At 34.4% G+C, this 15419-nt stretch overlaps 2 protein-coding genes and 1 pseudogene across 2 annotated transcripts; 1 reads left to right on the top strand and 2 right to left on the bottom strand.

The window, feature by feature from the left end:
• Positions 1–13: 13 nt before the first annotated feature.
• On the bottom strand, positions 14–2995 carry LOC138336936 (ras-related protein Rab-11A-like). The gene is made up of 6 exons (XM_069286568.1): positions 2742–2995; positions 2365–2476; positions 1923–2006; positions 1457–1650; positions 793–873; positions 14–312 (listed from the first exon to the last, which is right to left on the bottom strand). Exons 1-6 carry the CDS (start codon positions 2821–2823, stop codon positions 179–181), a joined length of 687 nt encoding a protein of 228 aa, XP_069142669.1. The 5' UTR covers positions 2824–2995; the 3' UTR covers positions 14–178.
• Positions 2996–5287: 2292 nt separating this feature from the next.
• LOC138305007 (GTPase IMAP family member 7-like) lies at positions 5288–7016 on the top strand. The gene is made up of 2 exons (XM_069245422.1): positions 5288–5333; positions 6010–7016. The coding sequence occupies exons 1-2, from the start codon at positions 5291–5293 to the stop codon at positions 7014–7016; spliced, it is 1050 nt and encodes a 349-aa protein (XP_069101523.1). The 5' UTR covers positions 5288–5290.
• Positions 7017–8848: 1832 nt separating this feature from the next.
• LOC138336370 (ras-related protein Rab-11A-like) lies at positions 8849–15165 on the bottom strand (annotated as a pseudogene).
• Positions 15166–15419: the final 254 nt, after the last annotated feature.

The following is a 15419-nucleotide window of genomic DNA, read 5'->3' as shown; positions in this document are numbered from 1 at the left end:
GTGTAGTTTTTATCGGAGGAACTACCACTGACGTCTTCCTACCAACCGTCACCTTTCACCTTCATCATGGATTTAGCTGCCAAAATAGATGTCACCATATTAACTTATGTCCGATTGATATCACATTTCCTTAGTGTTTGCTGTACCGGAAGGACACTGTGTCCCCTCTTCCTTTGTCTCAGACATTACAACACTTTTTAGGGCGGGGCTTGTTTGTAGGAGCCACTTGTATTGTTTGTACATTACAGCTCGGAGATTTATCATCTTCGGTACTCTCACGGATCTGTTTCATCGATACAACTTTGTAAATCTCTGCAAAATAATAAATCGATCATTAATATATAACGAGTTTTTTCTCTGCCACTAATGACTATAAATTAGACAATAAAACCTTTTTAAAAGATTTGAAATGTATTCTAATCTCAAAACTAATCTACATACGCGATTCACATGCGAATATACAAATTTGAATATTTTCCTAGCTTTTAAATTCAAAATACCAAAATTAGACCTGTAGGCAAACGGCGAACTAATACCCCCTTAACTTCGTTGCAGGAGTTGGGAGGTTCATAATTGTTTTTTTTTTATAATTTAAATTGTTTTCCTCTGCCGTCCAATGCTAATTTATTTATATCATTTTATTCATTTCATTTTTTTATATTCCATCTCTAGTTTACGATGCAATGTCTCTAATTTACTATTCAATGTCTCTAGTTAACTTTTTTTTTCTCTAATTTAGTTTCCAAATGTATATATTAATGTAACCTACAATGTCACAAACAGATTTCTTACCTGTTAATACATATTCAAAAGCTGTTACCACATTAGTTGAATCCAGGGCTGATGTTTCTATGAAAGACATACCATTCTTTTCTGTAAAGAACAAAGTTTTATAATAGGTTATTCTCCCATACTTGACAGGGTTATCCCGCAGTTGTTAGGGAAAGATAACTCTGTCTTTTACCGGAGTGGGAAAAACACAGCTCACACGGACTTGATAATGACGTCATCGATACATCCGGAAACTTTATTGTCATTAATTTTCATGACGCATTGCTACGCCTCTGTTTTATATTTTAAGACAGATTTTTTTCTATGACGCTTTATATATCAGGTTAAAAGAATTAATCACTGCTCTTGCCTATTCTGCTTTTAATCTCAACAGACAGGACACATATTGTTTGTAATGATTGTAGTAAAATCTTCCACCAAAATTCTGAGTATTTCACTCCAAAAGTCTTAGCGCCAGGTAAAATATTTTTCAGACCACCGCTATGACTATCTTTTAGGATCTGAACAGGAATGGAATGAACACAAACATTGATAACTACTAAACTAGAATTGCGTTTGATGCCTGTACATTTAACAAAATAATGTGGTTTGTGATGTCTTCTCCTTATTTCTGTATTAACTCACTTATACAGGAATTTTTTGGTGGATGAACACTAGGACTTACCTGCGAAGGCCTTAGCTTTGTCAGTAGGTACAGCTCGTAGATGGCGCAAGTCACTTTTGTTGCCTACCAACATGATGACAATGTTGTTATCAACATGGTCCCGAAGTTCTTTCAACCATCGTTCCAAATTCTCATATGTCAAATGTTTAGCTATATCATAAACTAATAACGCTCCGACGGCTCCACGGTAGTATCTGTAACACAGGAATAATACAGATTAGAACCTAATGCAGGAACATGAGACCAATGGACCTTCACTTTAACGGCCATCTGACTATTGTCACAAACACGGTCAAAGTATACTGTAATGGAACCATATTTTGGCACAATACAAAAGAAGAATCAAAAGGGCAGAAACAGTTCACTTCTTCTTCTCTGACTTCAGCTAAAAGTAGAATTTGTAAGTTTCTAATTTATTTGGATATTTGTGACTGAGTTATATCACAGTATTTACACAGATACTTACGCATTAGTAATAGATTGATATCTCTCCTGACCAGCAGTGTCCCAGATCTGTGCCTTGATAGTTTTCCCATCCACTTGTAAACTCCTGAAGGACAACAAAAGCTCAATTAACTGCCAAAGTGCCAATACATAACTTTTGAAATTAGCTCTTATAATTATAATTATTGCTGACAAGAAGTTGTCTTTAGAACCCAATATTAGATATCTAGGCCTCTTAGCTATTGATAAGAAAGTGTTTATTATCTTACCCCTGTTGACATTAAATGAAGGTCAATGTAATTAATTGAACAAACTTGGAAGCCCTTCATTTTCAGTTCTTATCATGTTGTAGATGCAATATCATGTCATATCATGGACAAGGTTGCCGCCGGAACAACAGACACTGCACCCCCTTCGGGAAGGTGATTTAACTAATATAAAACTATGTGTTTAGCTTCCTTTACCTTGTAGCGAACTCCACACCAATAGTACTTCTACTTTCTATGTTGAACTCATTCCTCGTGAATCTGGACAACAGGTTACTTTTCCCTACTCCAGAGTCTCCAATAAGTACCACTGAAAAGACAAAGAGAAGAACCTCATTTAGGTTTTTATCAACCTAGAATCTCATACAATGCTGAGGTTAAACAGCATGTGTATGTAAATAATATAGGTTTTGTTTACAACTAAATGTATATAGAAAATGTTGTTCAAGGGAGATAACTACAACTACATTTCTGTCCAACTTTTCCAGACAGGTTAGGTGAAACAAATTCTTCACGCTATATGTATCTCCCAGCTTTATGTTTTATGTCAAAACCAAACCACGGTAAAACTGTACCTTTACACAGATAGTCGCAATCACTTTCAGCATAAAAACGACCTTTCCTGCAGAAATCACATCGTGTACTTCGTTGAGACATGATGCCAATCACGTATTAATTACAACTGTAACAGCTTGATACCCTCTAGATCTGTCATAAGGAACCTGTATTAGCCGTATTTATATGACAATCTTTGCCATGTCATCTGCGTTAGAACTATTTATATTTTATTTGTCAAGCTACGCCATGTCACCACCAAAGTATGACTAAAACTTATATACAGTGTCACAATCTAAAAATAGCCATTACGGCTGTAGTGCGTATTAGGCTTGTTAGGTATACCGCGTCTAGAGCCGTCGTCCTGGACTCCTCCCGGATCCCGGTTGATCCCATTGATGCCTCTGAAAATGTACTCATCAGTTGCATTAAGGATATGAGTATAGGTGATCATTATATCTATAATGGCCATATAGCAGATAAAGACGAAACATGAGCATGTTGATATAAAAACATGACACTGTGTATTGAACTTGATTGTAAATTACTGGTAACGCATGCAAGTGTTAGGACGATTGTCACTCAAATTGATATTTGAAAACTATCGATTAAGAAGAATAAATCCAGTTAAATTAACTTTGTACACTGTAATATTTGAACATTTTAACTGGTTTTCTACAATAAAGTTGTAAAAAATTATATAGGCGAAAGAGAATACTTTAGGCAAATTACAAAACAAAATATGATAACAGAAATACAGATTCCACAAAACCAATTTATATATAATATAAAATAATATATCATAAAATAGCAAAATACAGCAAATAACACTAGTTTCTTGTTTTTCAAAAGATATGCCTCATTATCAATCGGCTTGGGAGCCCAGTTAATAATAAATTGATTGTCTTATGTTTTCTGAAACATATGAAAATGTTCGTCTACGAATAATACATGAATGTCGCGCAATCATATCACTTTTTAATTACATATAAGCTTGAAAATGACGACTAGAAATTGAAGAAAATACATGAAATGTGTGAATCATGATAAAATCAATATTGTATTTGGTTTTGCAATTATCGAAATTTTGCAGTGTCCAGATAATTGATATTGTTCATTGTTTAATCTTTAATTTGACCTTTTTATATTCTTTCTGTATTGGAATAATCGGAATGTTTCAGTTTTTATGCATTCAACATAAAAAAAATCTTTGAAACATCTGACTTAAGTGTTTTTTTACAACTGTAGTATTCGTTATTGTTATTTAATTATATAATTGTATATCTTATTTGGTAATTGTTTTTTCTTCAAATTTATCGGACACGTCTTACCGTTGAAAATTAAAAAATTCAATACCGTATCGAAAACGTAGTTGGTCTTTTAAGGTCCTCTACTGAAAATGATGTTTATTTGTTTGTATATTCATGGTGAGTGCGGTATATGTTGTGTCTCTTGTTGATAAAGAGAGCCTTGTTTACTTTATACAGCTTTATACTTACTGTCAGGTATCACTCAGACCTCGCGAGTTTATCATGGAACCATCATAATAATTAATTATGTGATGCAGCACTTTTTTTTTTTTATCTTATCTTATCCACACAGCCGGTCTTCAAACATTCTGAATGCTTAAGCTTAATATAGAAGCACTTATGAGAGATATTCTGAAGGAGTAGTATATTTTTTCAAAAGCTTTCACAAATTAGAATAACCGTCGCAATAGTAATCGGGCATATATTGTGCAAAGCAACTGGAGCGTCCATCTTATATTTTTGAGGAACCATAAACGGCTGGATTTGTTCTCTTGTTCAAGGTAAATATGTATAATACATATATATATATGATATTAAATTTGATTCTATGGAAGCCTTAGCTTATTTTATGTCTCACAAATAGTCAGGAAAGCACAGGGCTATGGGCCTAAACAATTTCATACTTTGACAACATTTATAACTGTACTATATACCTCAAAATTACCACACAGGTGTGGTGAAGGTTAGAAAATTTCTATCATGACGAATCGATTGCATATGTGTAGGCATATGACAGGGAATATAAGAAATGTAAAAGTTCAAGGACGTCCCTCCTTTAAGTGAAATATAGACGCTAAGGATTACTTCCACTATAGATCACAAGCACTGGAAACGTGAAACTATAACCTTTACCATAACGACATTTTTGTCACCCTCCTCTCCCCCTCCTCTTCACAGATTCCCCCTGTGATTATATTTATATAAAACACTTTACACTAATACTCCCATCAATTTGTATATATCTGGTAATGAGTACTGGAGGTTTTTTAAAATTGTATTTATTTAAACAAACACAATTTTTGTTATTTCCAGCAGTTTTCGGAGAGCTACCAGGGTTTGGATATTGCAACAATCCCTGGTATCAGCCCCATCACAGTCACATCCCCCTTACAGGAGGACATGTTTCAATGTTTGTTCATCACTTCCAACTTAATGTATTATTGTCGACACTCCCTGTGTCCATTGGATAGATAATTAAGACGTTCACCTTTGAATTAGTTTATTCAAAATGATCTCTAGGTTTATGTCCGTTTTTACAGATGGCTGCGGCACTAAAGAATTTGTTTTCGACGACAGACCAAGGTACATTTATAAATGATAAAATAGCGACTATTCACCTTTCTCTAATCATTACGTCACTGCTTCAGATTGCAAAACAGCGAAGAGAATCTCCCCTTTTAACAAAATTACGCAGGGATTCTTAGTTGGTGTTTCATGTTCTTCAGCATGCTTAATTTTAGGTCATGAAGGATATAAAGTTTTGTGACTGACTCTTTAGTTATTGTACAACAAAAAACTTACGATTTTTTGACAATGATCCACATATGTATAAATAAATCAAACAATGGTTCAGCTGCCTATTATACATATTTAACTAACCTATGAAACTTTATACTTAATAACTAAGTTAACAATAAAGTGTATACAAGTTCTTTTTCGAAAAGACTTTATTGCATTATATAGGGAGTAAGTGTTAAAATTCTATTTCATCCTTCTTATAGTGTATACTGCATTTAGAGGTTAATAATTGCTACATTATTGTACCTTCGGTTGCGTGACTTATTTTAACTGTGTACTCTATCCGAAATGGCACCGTTCACAAGCGATTATACTAAAAGAAAAATACAAAAGAAATATTAATTATATCTTAATTTTACTGATCTTTGAATATTGCATTTTGAGGAATCACACTGCGAAATATGGACCCGCTAACTTAACGCACTATACAGCAGATATTTTATTTTCATTTCTTTTTCAGTGGCGCCATTGAGAGTTGTTTTACTTGGTTCAACTGGATCTGGGAAAAGCACTACGGCTAACACGTTAATTGGTGCTAAGAAATTTAAGTCTGCAGCTAGTCGTGATTCTGTCACCAGCGAGTGCAGTGTTGAAGAGGTAAACAGATTCGGTACAAGCCTGGTGGTGGTGGACACTCCCGGTATATTTGATACGACAATGTCAGAAGACGACCTGAAGGTGCAGTTAATGGAAAGTACACATCTTGCATGTCCTGGTGTTCATGCATTTCTCCTTGTGATGAAAATCGGTGAACGAAGCATTGATGAGAAAGACCGGAAGTTGTTTGACAAGATAACTAAATTGCTTGGCAAAGAATTTCTTGGCTTCACTATAGTTGTCTTTACCGGAAAAGAAAGTCTTGATGAGGATGAAGTCGACGTGGATCAGTTTATATCTGGTCTACCAGATACATGTAAAGATTTCCTAAAATCGTGTAAAGGCGGATATCTTGCAATCTCAAACGTTTGTAAAGAAGAAAAGGAACAAGCTGCCCTGCAGGTTATTGACAAAGTAAAAGATCTTACTCAGAAAAATGTTGGCGGGTATTACCAGAACATATTGTTTGATGAGCAGAATGAAGAGATTCGAAAAAAGATGGAAATAATCCTTAAGAAAAACGATGACGTCCAAAACAAAATCAACCAGGCAGAAACAGAAAAACAACGTTTAATGGCAAAATTCAAAGATCATAAGTTAAACGTTGATCAAAGAAAAGAGCTTAAAAAAATAGAAAACGATTTGTCTGAACTTCGCAAAATACTGATAGATAGAAAAGTCGCTCGAATCGCTGCAAATCGTGAAATACAACGTGCGAAAACCATGAAAAAGGTACTAGTTGTTGGTGGTGTTAGCGCTGCCGCTGCTGCTATTGGTGCTAGTTGCAGCGGTTACTGGCTCCCCTGCAACAGTAGTTTGCCTGGCTTGGTTTGCTGTAGCATCCAAGGTGAAACATGGGATAAAAGATAAATGAGAAAAGATTACCTTGAATTTTCACAAATCTTAATTTGAATCATGTTATAAAAAACCCAAGACGGGAGCATGACTATGATAACAAATATCCATTGTTAATGGACTCGATGCTGAGGATGTGTAAATGTTCTATTCTTTTGCGTAAGGACATTTCACAACAAACCCTGGCAACGTCTTAAATGGCCGTAAATAGGACGTAAAACTAATCAAACCAAAAGCGTAAGCGTACATAACTCCAGATAAGGAAAGGAATAGTTTAGAGTTTGTTTTAACAAATGTTTTCCTACGTTTTTAATTGATATTTGCCGAATATGATAAAACGTTATTTTATATATATATAGAACATCATTTTCGAAGTCAGTGGTTCATCGTTAAAAATATTGTGTTGATTTTATTAAGGATGTACACCTTTGAGAAGTCAAAATTTTCTTGTATTAAACTTTTTTCTCATATAGATTTTCGGAAATAGGAGTTGATACCATAGAAGAAAAAGGTACAAAAACATACGTCCGTGTGTTCGTTTCTGAGCTATTGTCACTCAAAGATACCTAATTTACAAAATATTGGATTTTATGGGAATTTTGCGGTTTTGATCATATACACCTGAGATTAAAGCCATAATTTTCTTATGAGGTGTTTGATATGCATTGATGTTTGCAAACTTTATTTTCAAGTGGTGTTCTTTAAAAAGATAGCAGTTATGATTAAAAAAAAATCTTTTTTTTCTCAGAATAATAACGACTTATGCTACCCCTACCCCTTAATTTTGAGCCAGATTAAACTCTTTATAGAAACAGTTCTGGTGTTTAACTTTTGCAAATATTTTGCATATCTTTGCATATCAATAAGAGAAAAGGTTGCTCTTTTTAATTCAGGCAGAAAAATGGGGACCCGTTTGCTTACTTTTTTGCCTCATTTCAATATCTGTTATTTTTCAACATTTTAGAGTAAAAAAGTGTTAAAATCACCATTAAGTGTTAAAATTAAATTCTTTATATTTTGATTACCAAGAAACCAGTCACGGATTTCAGCAAAAATTAGCTCGATATAACTTAAAATACTGGCGAAATAATCAATTTCGTCTACTCAAAACGAAAAAATGCACATTTTCAAAATGGCCGCCAAATGGATCATTTCTTAAAATCACCGTATCAAAAATGTATTAAGATTAGAAACGTAATTTTTTTGACAAAATTTGCAACTGGCAACTTGCTACAGATATTGATAGATTTTATTTTGAAAAGCTTATAACTTCTTTGATCTATGTCAAACCGGGACTTCAACGGGACTGAAGCCTCAGAAAAATACATCCTTAACTTAGGAATCGACGCAATAATTTTTGGTGACTTATGCTTAATATCTAGTGTACAAATTCATTTTTAATTCATCACTATTCACGAATTTTCTTATTTAAAAAAAAAAAACCAAAATACAAAAAAAAAACACGTTCCCTACACATGTCTTTATAACCAGTGCATTTATCGGTAAAATCTAGCCGTAGAAAGTAACCAGATCAAACAAACGACATTGTCATTGTTTTAAAAACCAATTGGTTGACATATGAACTTTATGGAGTTTATGCAAATAATTTTGGTTTTGAAAATACTGCTCTCATAGAATATGGTGTCGGACAATTATGTCGGACAAGTGTACATGTACCTACACATGCATGTCTTCATTTATAATGAACTACAGTGGGAAACCCTAACCGAAAGGCGACAAAAAAGAAGCTGTCTCTTATGTATACAATTTTAAACTCTGATTCACCACCATACTTAAAAGATATTATAAATCCATACATAAATAACAATATAAATAATAGATATCAATTGAGAGAAAACAGAATATTTAATCCACCTCTTTGCAGAACTGAAAACTATTCTAACAGTTATTTCCCATCTAAATTAAGTGATTACAATAAATAAGACACTTCACTTATTGAAGCACCAACTCTTTCACAATTCAAAAAACCTAATGACTTAACAGAACAAAATGGTATGTAAAGTAACTATCACTTTTCAAAATTATGGACCTAGAAAAATAAACATCATTCTCTGCCAACTTAGAAATAATGCTAGTAATCTTAGTTATGACTTAAGATCATTTATTAGATATTCCAAATTACGAGTGCGGATACTTACAAGAAACCGTTTTCCATTATTTTCATTCGAATGTGCGCTCTTTATTTATGAAAGACAAATATTAACTGATACCCTGAAACTATATGACAATAACCACTTACATAAGTCCCTTACTGTAGCACTTAATGTATGTATACAATGAGATTACTGGGATCTGTTATTAGGTCATTAAATGTCAATATGGCAGCATTAAACAGATTTTTGTAAAAAAATGACTTTATTACCAACTAATAGGTCTCTATTGTACCACAACGGAGTTCTCAATATTTAAGGTTTTTAGGTTAGAGCCATTCAGGTCAGAATGATCGGTTATGTAATAATACCTTACTATACACACAGAATTTTTACGTTCAATTATTTACCAACATATTACACATTCAACAGACTCTTGCATTCAATAAAGCACAATGCACTCTACACAAAGCTCTGAATATGTAGCCCCAGAGGCACACTCTAAATGTGTACAGAAAGCCCTGAACCTGTTGGACCAGACGGACACTCTTGAGGTGTACTTAAAACCCTGAACATATATGACCAGAGGAATACTCTAGAGGTCATACTCTAGAGGTATACAGAAAGCTCTGAACCTGTAGGACCAGAGGCACACTTTAGAGGTGTACAGAAAGCTCTGAACCTGTAAATAAGGGATAACGGTGCTACAGCCATAGTCCTACACTGCTCGGTACTACAAATCATAGAAGTTAGTTCTCTGACTACAACACTTTTGTAGTAATAAATAGTTCCATTTATACAGAAAATATTTCCACGCATGGAACAAGTGTGTAGTTTTTATCGGAGGAACTACCACTGACGTCTTCCTGCTCACAGTCACCTTTCACCTTCATCATGGATTTATTTGCCAAAATAGATGTCACCATTTTTAATTTTGTCCGATTGATATCACATTTCCTTAATGTTTGCTGTACCGGAAAGACATTGTGGCCCCTCTTCCTTTGTCTCAGACATTACAACACTTTTGAGGGTGGGGCTTGTCTGTGGGAGCCACTTGTATTGTTTGTACATTACTGTTCGGAGAGTTACTATCGTCGGTACTCTCATGATCTGTTTCATCGATACAACTTTGTAAATCTCTGCAAAATAATAAAACTCTCATTAATATATAAAGTCTGAATCTCTGCCACTAATGACTATAAATTGGAGAACAACACATATGTCTAACGAACACGCTTACATCGAATTCATGGTTGTAACCTATAACAGTAAAACACGTTTATAACGAACATGATTACATCGAATTCATGGTTGTAACCTATAACAGTAAAACACGTTTATAAACGAACATGATTACATCGAAGAAAGACTCGCTAAAATGCAAAAATCTAAATTCGTATCATAAAATCAACATGAAGGTATAGTATTATTGAAAAATTAAATTGAGATTTTCTTTTGGAAAGGTTTGAAATGCATTCTTATCTCAAAACTTATCTACATTCGCGATTTACATGCGAGTATGTGTATTAACATATCTTTGAATAGATTGGAATATTTTCCTAGCTATTAAAGTCCAAATACCAAAATTAGACCTGTAGGCAAACGGAGTGGGGAGGTTTGTAAAAAAATATTTATTTAATTAATTGAATTTTAGTTATTTCATTTTTATTTATATACCATCTCTAGTTTACTGAACAATGTCTCTAGTTTACTATACAATGACTATAGTTTACTATTCAATGTCTCTAGTTTATTATACAATGTCTCTAGTTTACTAAGCAATGTCTCTAGGTTACTATTCAATGTCTATAGTTTACCATATAATGTCTCATGTTTACTATACAATGTCTCTAGTTTACTATACAATGTATCTAGTTTACCATATAATGTTTCTAGTTTACTATTCAATGTCTCTAGTTTACTATACAATGTCTCTAGTTTACTATACAATGTCTCTAGTTTACCATATAATGTCTCTAGTTTACTAAGCAATGTCTCTAGGTTACTATTCAATGTCTATAGTTTACCATATAATGTCTCATGTTTACTATACAATGTCTCTAGTTTACTATACAATGTATCTAGTTTACCATATAATGTTTCTAGTTTACTATTCAATGTCTCTAGTTTACTATACAATGTCTCTAGTTTACTATACAATGTCTCTAGTTTACCATATAATGTTTCTAGTTTACTATTCAATGTCTCTTGTTTACTATACAATGTCTGTAGTTTACGTACTTAATGCGTCTAACATTCCCTCGAAACGAGCGCGAAACGCAAAACGCAAAACGCAAACGAAATGTTAAACGAAAACGAACGAAAACGCAAACGAAAAACGAATAGCGTAAAACGAAAAACGCGTCTCGTCAAGCGCTAAACGCAAAACGAAAAACGCAAACGAAAAACGAAAAAACGTAAACGAAGTGAAAGCGTGACCGGAAGACCAGAATGCAATCATAAATGTCGATCGGGACTTCGGTAGCTTAGTGATCCGGATTCTGAAAGCGATGTCTACTTTACGTTCGCAGTTTTGATTTAGTACGATTTATCATAGTTATATAGATATCAATGTGGACACTCACCTGTAGCATTTACCCGACCCATTTGGAGGTCTTATATAAATTTGCTTTATAATTCACGGACAACACATGTACAACACTCTACCCCTCTCCATCCCCACTCCCCCTCTCGATTTACCTGCTTTTATTTATACCATTTGTTATTTGACAGCGGCATATTTTGATTTTGTGTCAACTTGTATCACACACTGATCAAGTGCAGTCACCCATGAACAATGGCTCACTGATTGCCTCAGACGCGCACGACCCCGTGCATGTACATGAACCAAAGCATACCACAAAAAACAACAATGTTGTGTTATTCTAATCATTACAGAAAACCAGCTGGTGTTTTATTCCTCGTGTGTTTTGTTACATCAACATACCAATAAAATACATGATCAATTATATCAATGGCGAATACGTGTAAATACAGAGATACAGTTGAATGTACATGTATCAACTGTCAGTTCGTGTTGGACGATTATGTATATATATATAAGTCAATTATGATTTAATATCTATTGACTTCGGTACGTTCTTAATTTCACATAAAATATGTAAAAAAAGTATTCGTTTTATGTTTATGATATTATTAATTGTGTTATTTTATTATTAGAATAGTGTGTATCACTAGAAAAAAATGTGATCCAATGCTAACATTGATGAGTCGGATATAATTTTTTTATAATGTATGCACCAGTAGTACGGCGTCCTGTGGCGTGAGTTCACACCTGTCTGTAATCCTTCAGTCCACTTTATCGAGCCCCGCGGGTGTTACAAGTGTATATTGTACCTGTCCCCTGTAGCACATACGCGTGTATAGCTAGTGCTATATAAGACCTTGCAGAAAGGTATAAACATGATCCTTACTATCAAACAATGTGTGTAGGTTACATGTATCAAATGTAATTAATGTCTAGATACAAAAGGAATTTTTTTTAACATTTATTTGTGTATGTTTACTACATTGTCCAGAACACGTAAATTTACCGGCCTACACCGTCGTTTGACTCCACTTTTAGTTTAGCCAACACATGCGCAGTCAACCATTCCTAATCAAATATCAATGAATAACATCCGGTAAACGAATTGGAACGCAAACGCACGCAAACGCAAACGAACGAAAGCCAAAATGAATCAAAACGCAAACGAACGCAAACGAAATCGAATCAATACGCAAACGAACGAAAACGCGAAACGCAAACGAAAAACGCTCGACGAAACAAAACTCAAACGAAACTAAACGAAAGAATCGCAAACGAATCTAAAACGCGTTTGAGGGAATGTTAGACGCATTAAGTACATAATATCTCTAGTTAACTATTTTTTTTCTCTAGTTCACTTTCCAAATGTATCTATTAATGTAACCTACATTGCCATATACAGATTCCTTACCTGTTAATACATATTCAAAGGCTGTTACCACATTAGTAGAATCCAGGGCTGATGTTTCTATGAAAGACATACCATTCTTTTCTGTAAAGAACAAAGTTTTATAATTTAAAACATATTGTTCTCCCATACTTGACAGGTTATCCCGCGGTTGCTAGGGAAAGATAAGTCTGTCTTTTACTGGGGTAGGGAAAAAGCTTTGTAAATCAGGTTAAAAGAAGAATTAATCACTGCTCTTGCCTATCCTGCTTTTAATCTCGACAGACAGGACATATATTGTCTGTAATTATTGTAGTAAAATCTTCCACCAAAATTCTGAGTATATCACTCAAAAAGTATTAGCGCCAGGTAAAATATTTTTTCAGATTTTAACATAAATGTTCACACCACCGATATGACTATCTTTTAAGATCTGATCAGGAATGGAATGAACACAAACATACAGGAGATTTTGGGTGGATTAACACTAGGACTTACCTGCGAAGGCCTTAGCTTTGTCAGTAGGTACAGCTCGTAGATGGCGCAAGTCACTTTTGTTGCCTACCAACATGATGACAATGTTGTTATCAACATGGTCCCGAAGTTCTTTCAACCATCGTTCCAAATTCTCAAATGTCAATTGTTTAGCTATATCATAAACTAATAACGCCCCGACGGCTCCACGGTAGTATCTGTAACAAAGGAATCATAGAGACTAGAACCTAATGCAGGAACGTAAGGCCAATGGGCTCGTACGTTCACGGTCAGCTGACTATTGGCACAAACACGGTCAAAGTATACTGTAATGGAAACATATTTTTGATACAATACAAAAGAAGAATCAAAAGGGCAGAAAAGGTTCACCTCTTCTTCACTGACTTCAGCTAGAATTGGAATTTTTAAGTTTCTAATTTATTTGGATATTTGTAATATCCCAGTATTTACACGGATACTTACGCATTAGTAATAGATTGATATCTCTCCTGACCAGCAGAGTCCCAGATCTGTGCCTTGATAGTTTTCCCATCCACTTGTATACTCCTGAAGGACACAAAAAGCTCAATTGATTGCCAAAATGAAAATACATTTCTATTGAATATTAGCTTTCTAAGTCTCTTATAATTATTATTAGCACTGTCAAAATGTCGTTCTTAGAAGCCAATATTAGATTTCTAGGCCTATTTGTTACTGAAAAAGAAAGTGCTTTATATGTTACCCCTGTTGACATCAAATGGAGGTCAGTGCAATTTATTTGAACAAACTTGGAAGCAATTCATCTTAAGTTCTTAACATGTTGCTATAGGTGAAATAGCATGTCGTATCATGGAAGAGGTTGCCGCCGGAACGGATCGAAAGACACTGCACCCTTCGGGAAGGTGAGCTTATTTATATAAAACTAAGTGTTTAGCTTATACAGATAAATAATTCTGTATCTGTAATATTTAACCCAAGCTTCCTTTACCTTGTAGCAAACTCCACACCAATTGTACTTCTACTTTCTATGTTGAACTCATTCCTCGTGAATCTGGACAACAAGTTACTTTTCCCTACTCCAGAGTCTCCAATAAGTACCACTGAAAAGACAAGGACAAACATCTCATTTAGGTTTTCTCAGCCTAGGATATCATACAGTGCTCATGTTAAACAGCATGTGTATGTAAATAATATAGGTTTTGTTTACAATTAAATGTATATTGAAAATGTTGCTCAAGGGAGATAACTACAACTTCATATCTGCCCAACTTTTCCAGACAGTTAAGGAGAAACAGATTCTTAACGCTAAATATCACCCTCAAAACCAAACCATGATATAACTTACCTTTACACAGATAGTCGCAATCACTTTCAGCATAAAAACGACCTTTCCTGCAGAAATCACATCGTGTACTCCGTTGAGACATGATGCCAATCACGTATTAATTACAACTGTAACAGCTTGATACCCTCTAGATCTGTCATAAGGAACCTGTATTAGCCATATTTATATGACAATCTTGGCCATGTCATCTGTGTTAGAACTATTTATATTTTATTTGTCAAGCTACACCATGTCACCACTAAAGTATGACTAAAACTTATACACAGTGTCACAATCTAAAAATAGCCATTACGGCTGTAGTGCGTATTAGGCTTGTTAGGTATACCGCGTCTAGAGCCGTCGTCCTGGACTCCTCCCGGATCCCGGTTGATCCCATTGATGCCTCTGAAAAATGTACTCATTAGTTGCATTAAGGATATGAGTATAGGTGATCATTATATCTATAATGGCCATATAACAGATAAAGACGAAACATGAGCATAGGCCCCGACACTGTATAATTGAACTTTATTGTAAATTACTGGTAACGCATGAAGTGTTAGGACGATTGTCA

This window comes from Argopecten irradians, chromosome 12 (assembly GCF_041381155.1).
Source record: "Argopecten irradians isolate NY chromosome 12, Ai_NY, whole genome shotgun sequence".
In the NCBI taxonomy this organism is placed as follows: domain Eukaryota; kingdom Metazoa; phylum Mollusca; class Bivalvia; order Pectinida; family Pectinidae; genus Argopecten; species Argopecten irradians.
This window is presented reverse-complemented; position numbering and strand designations above follow the sequence as displayed.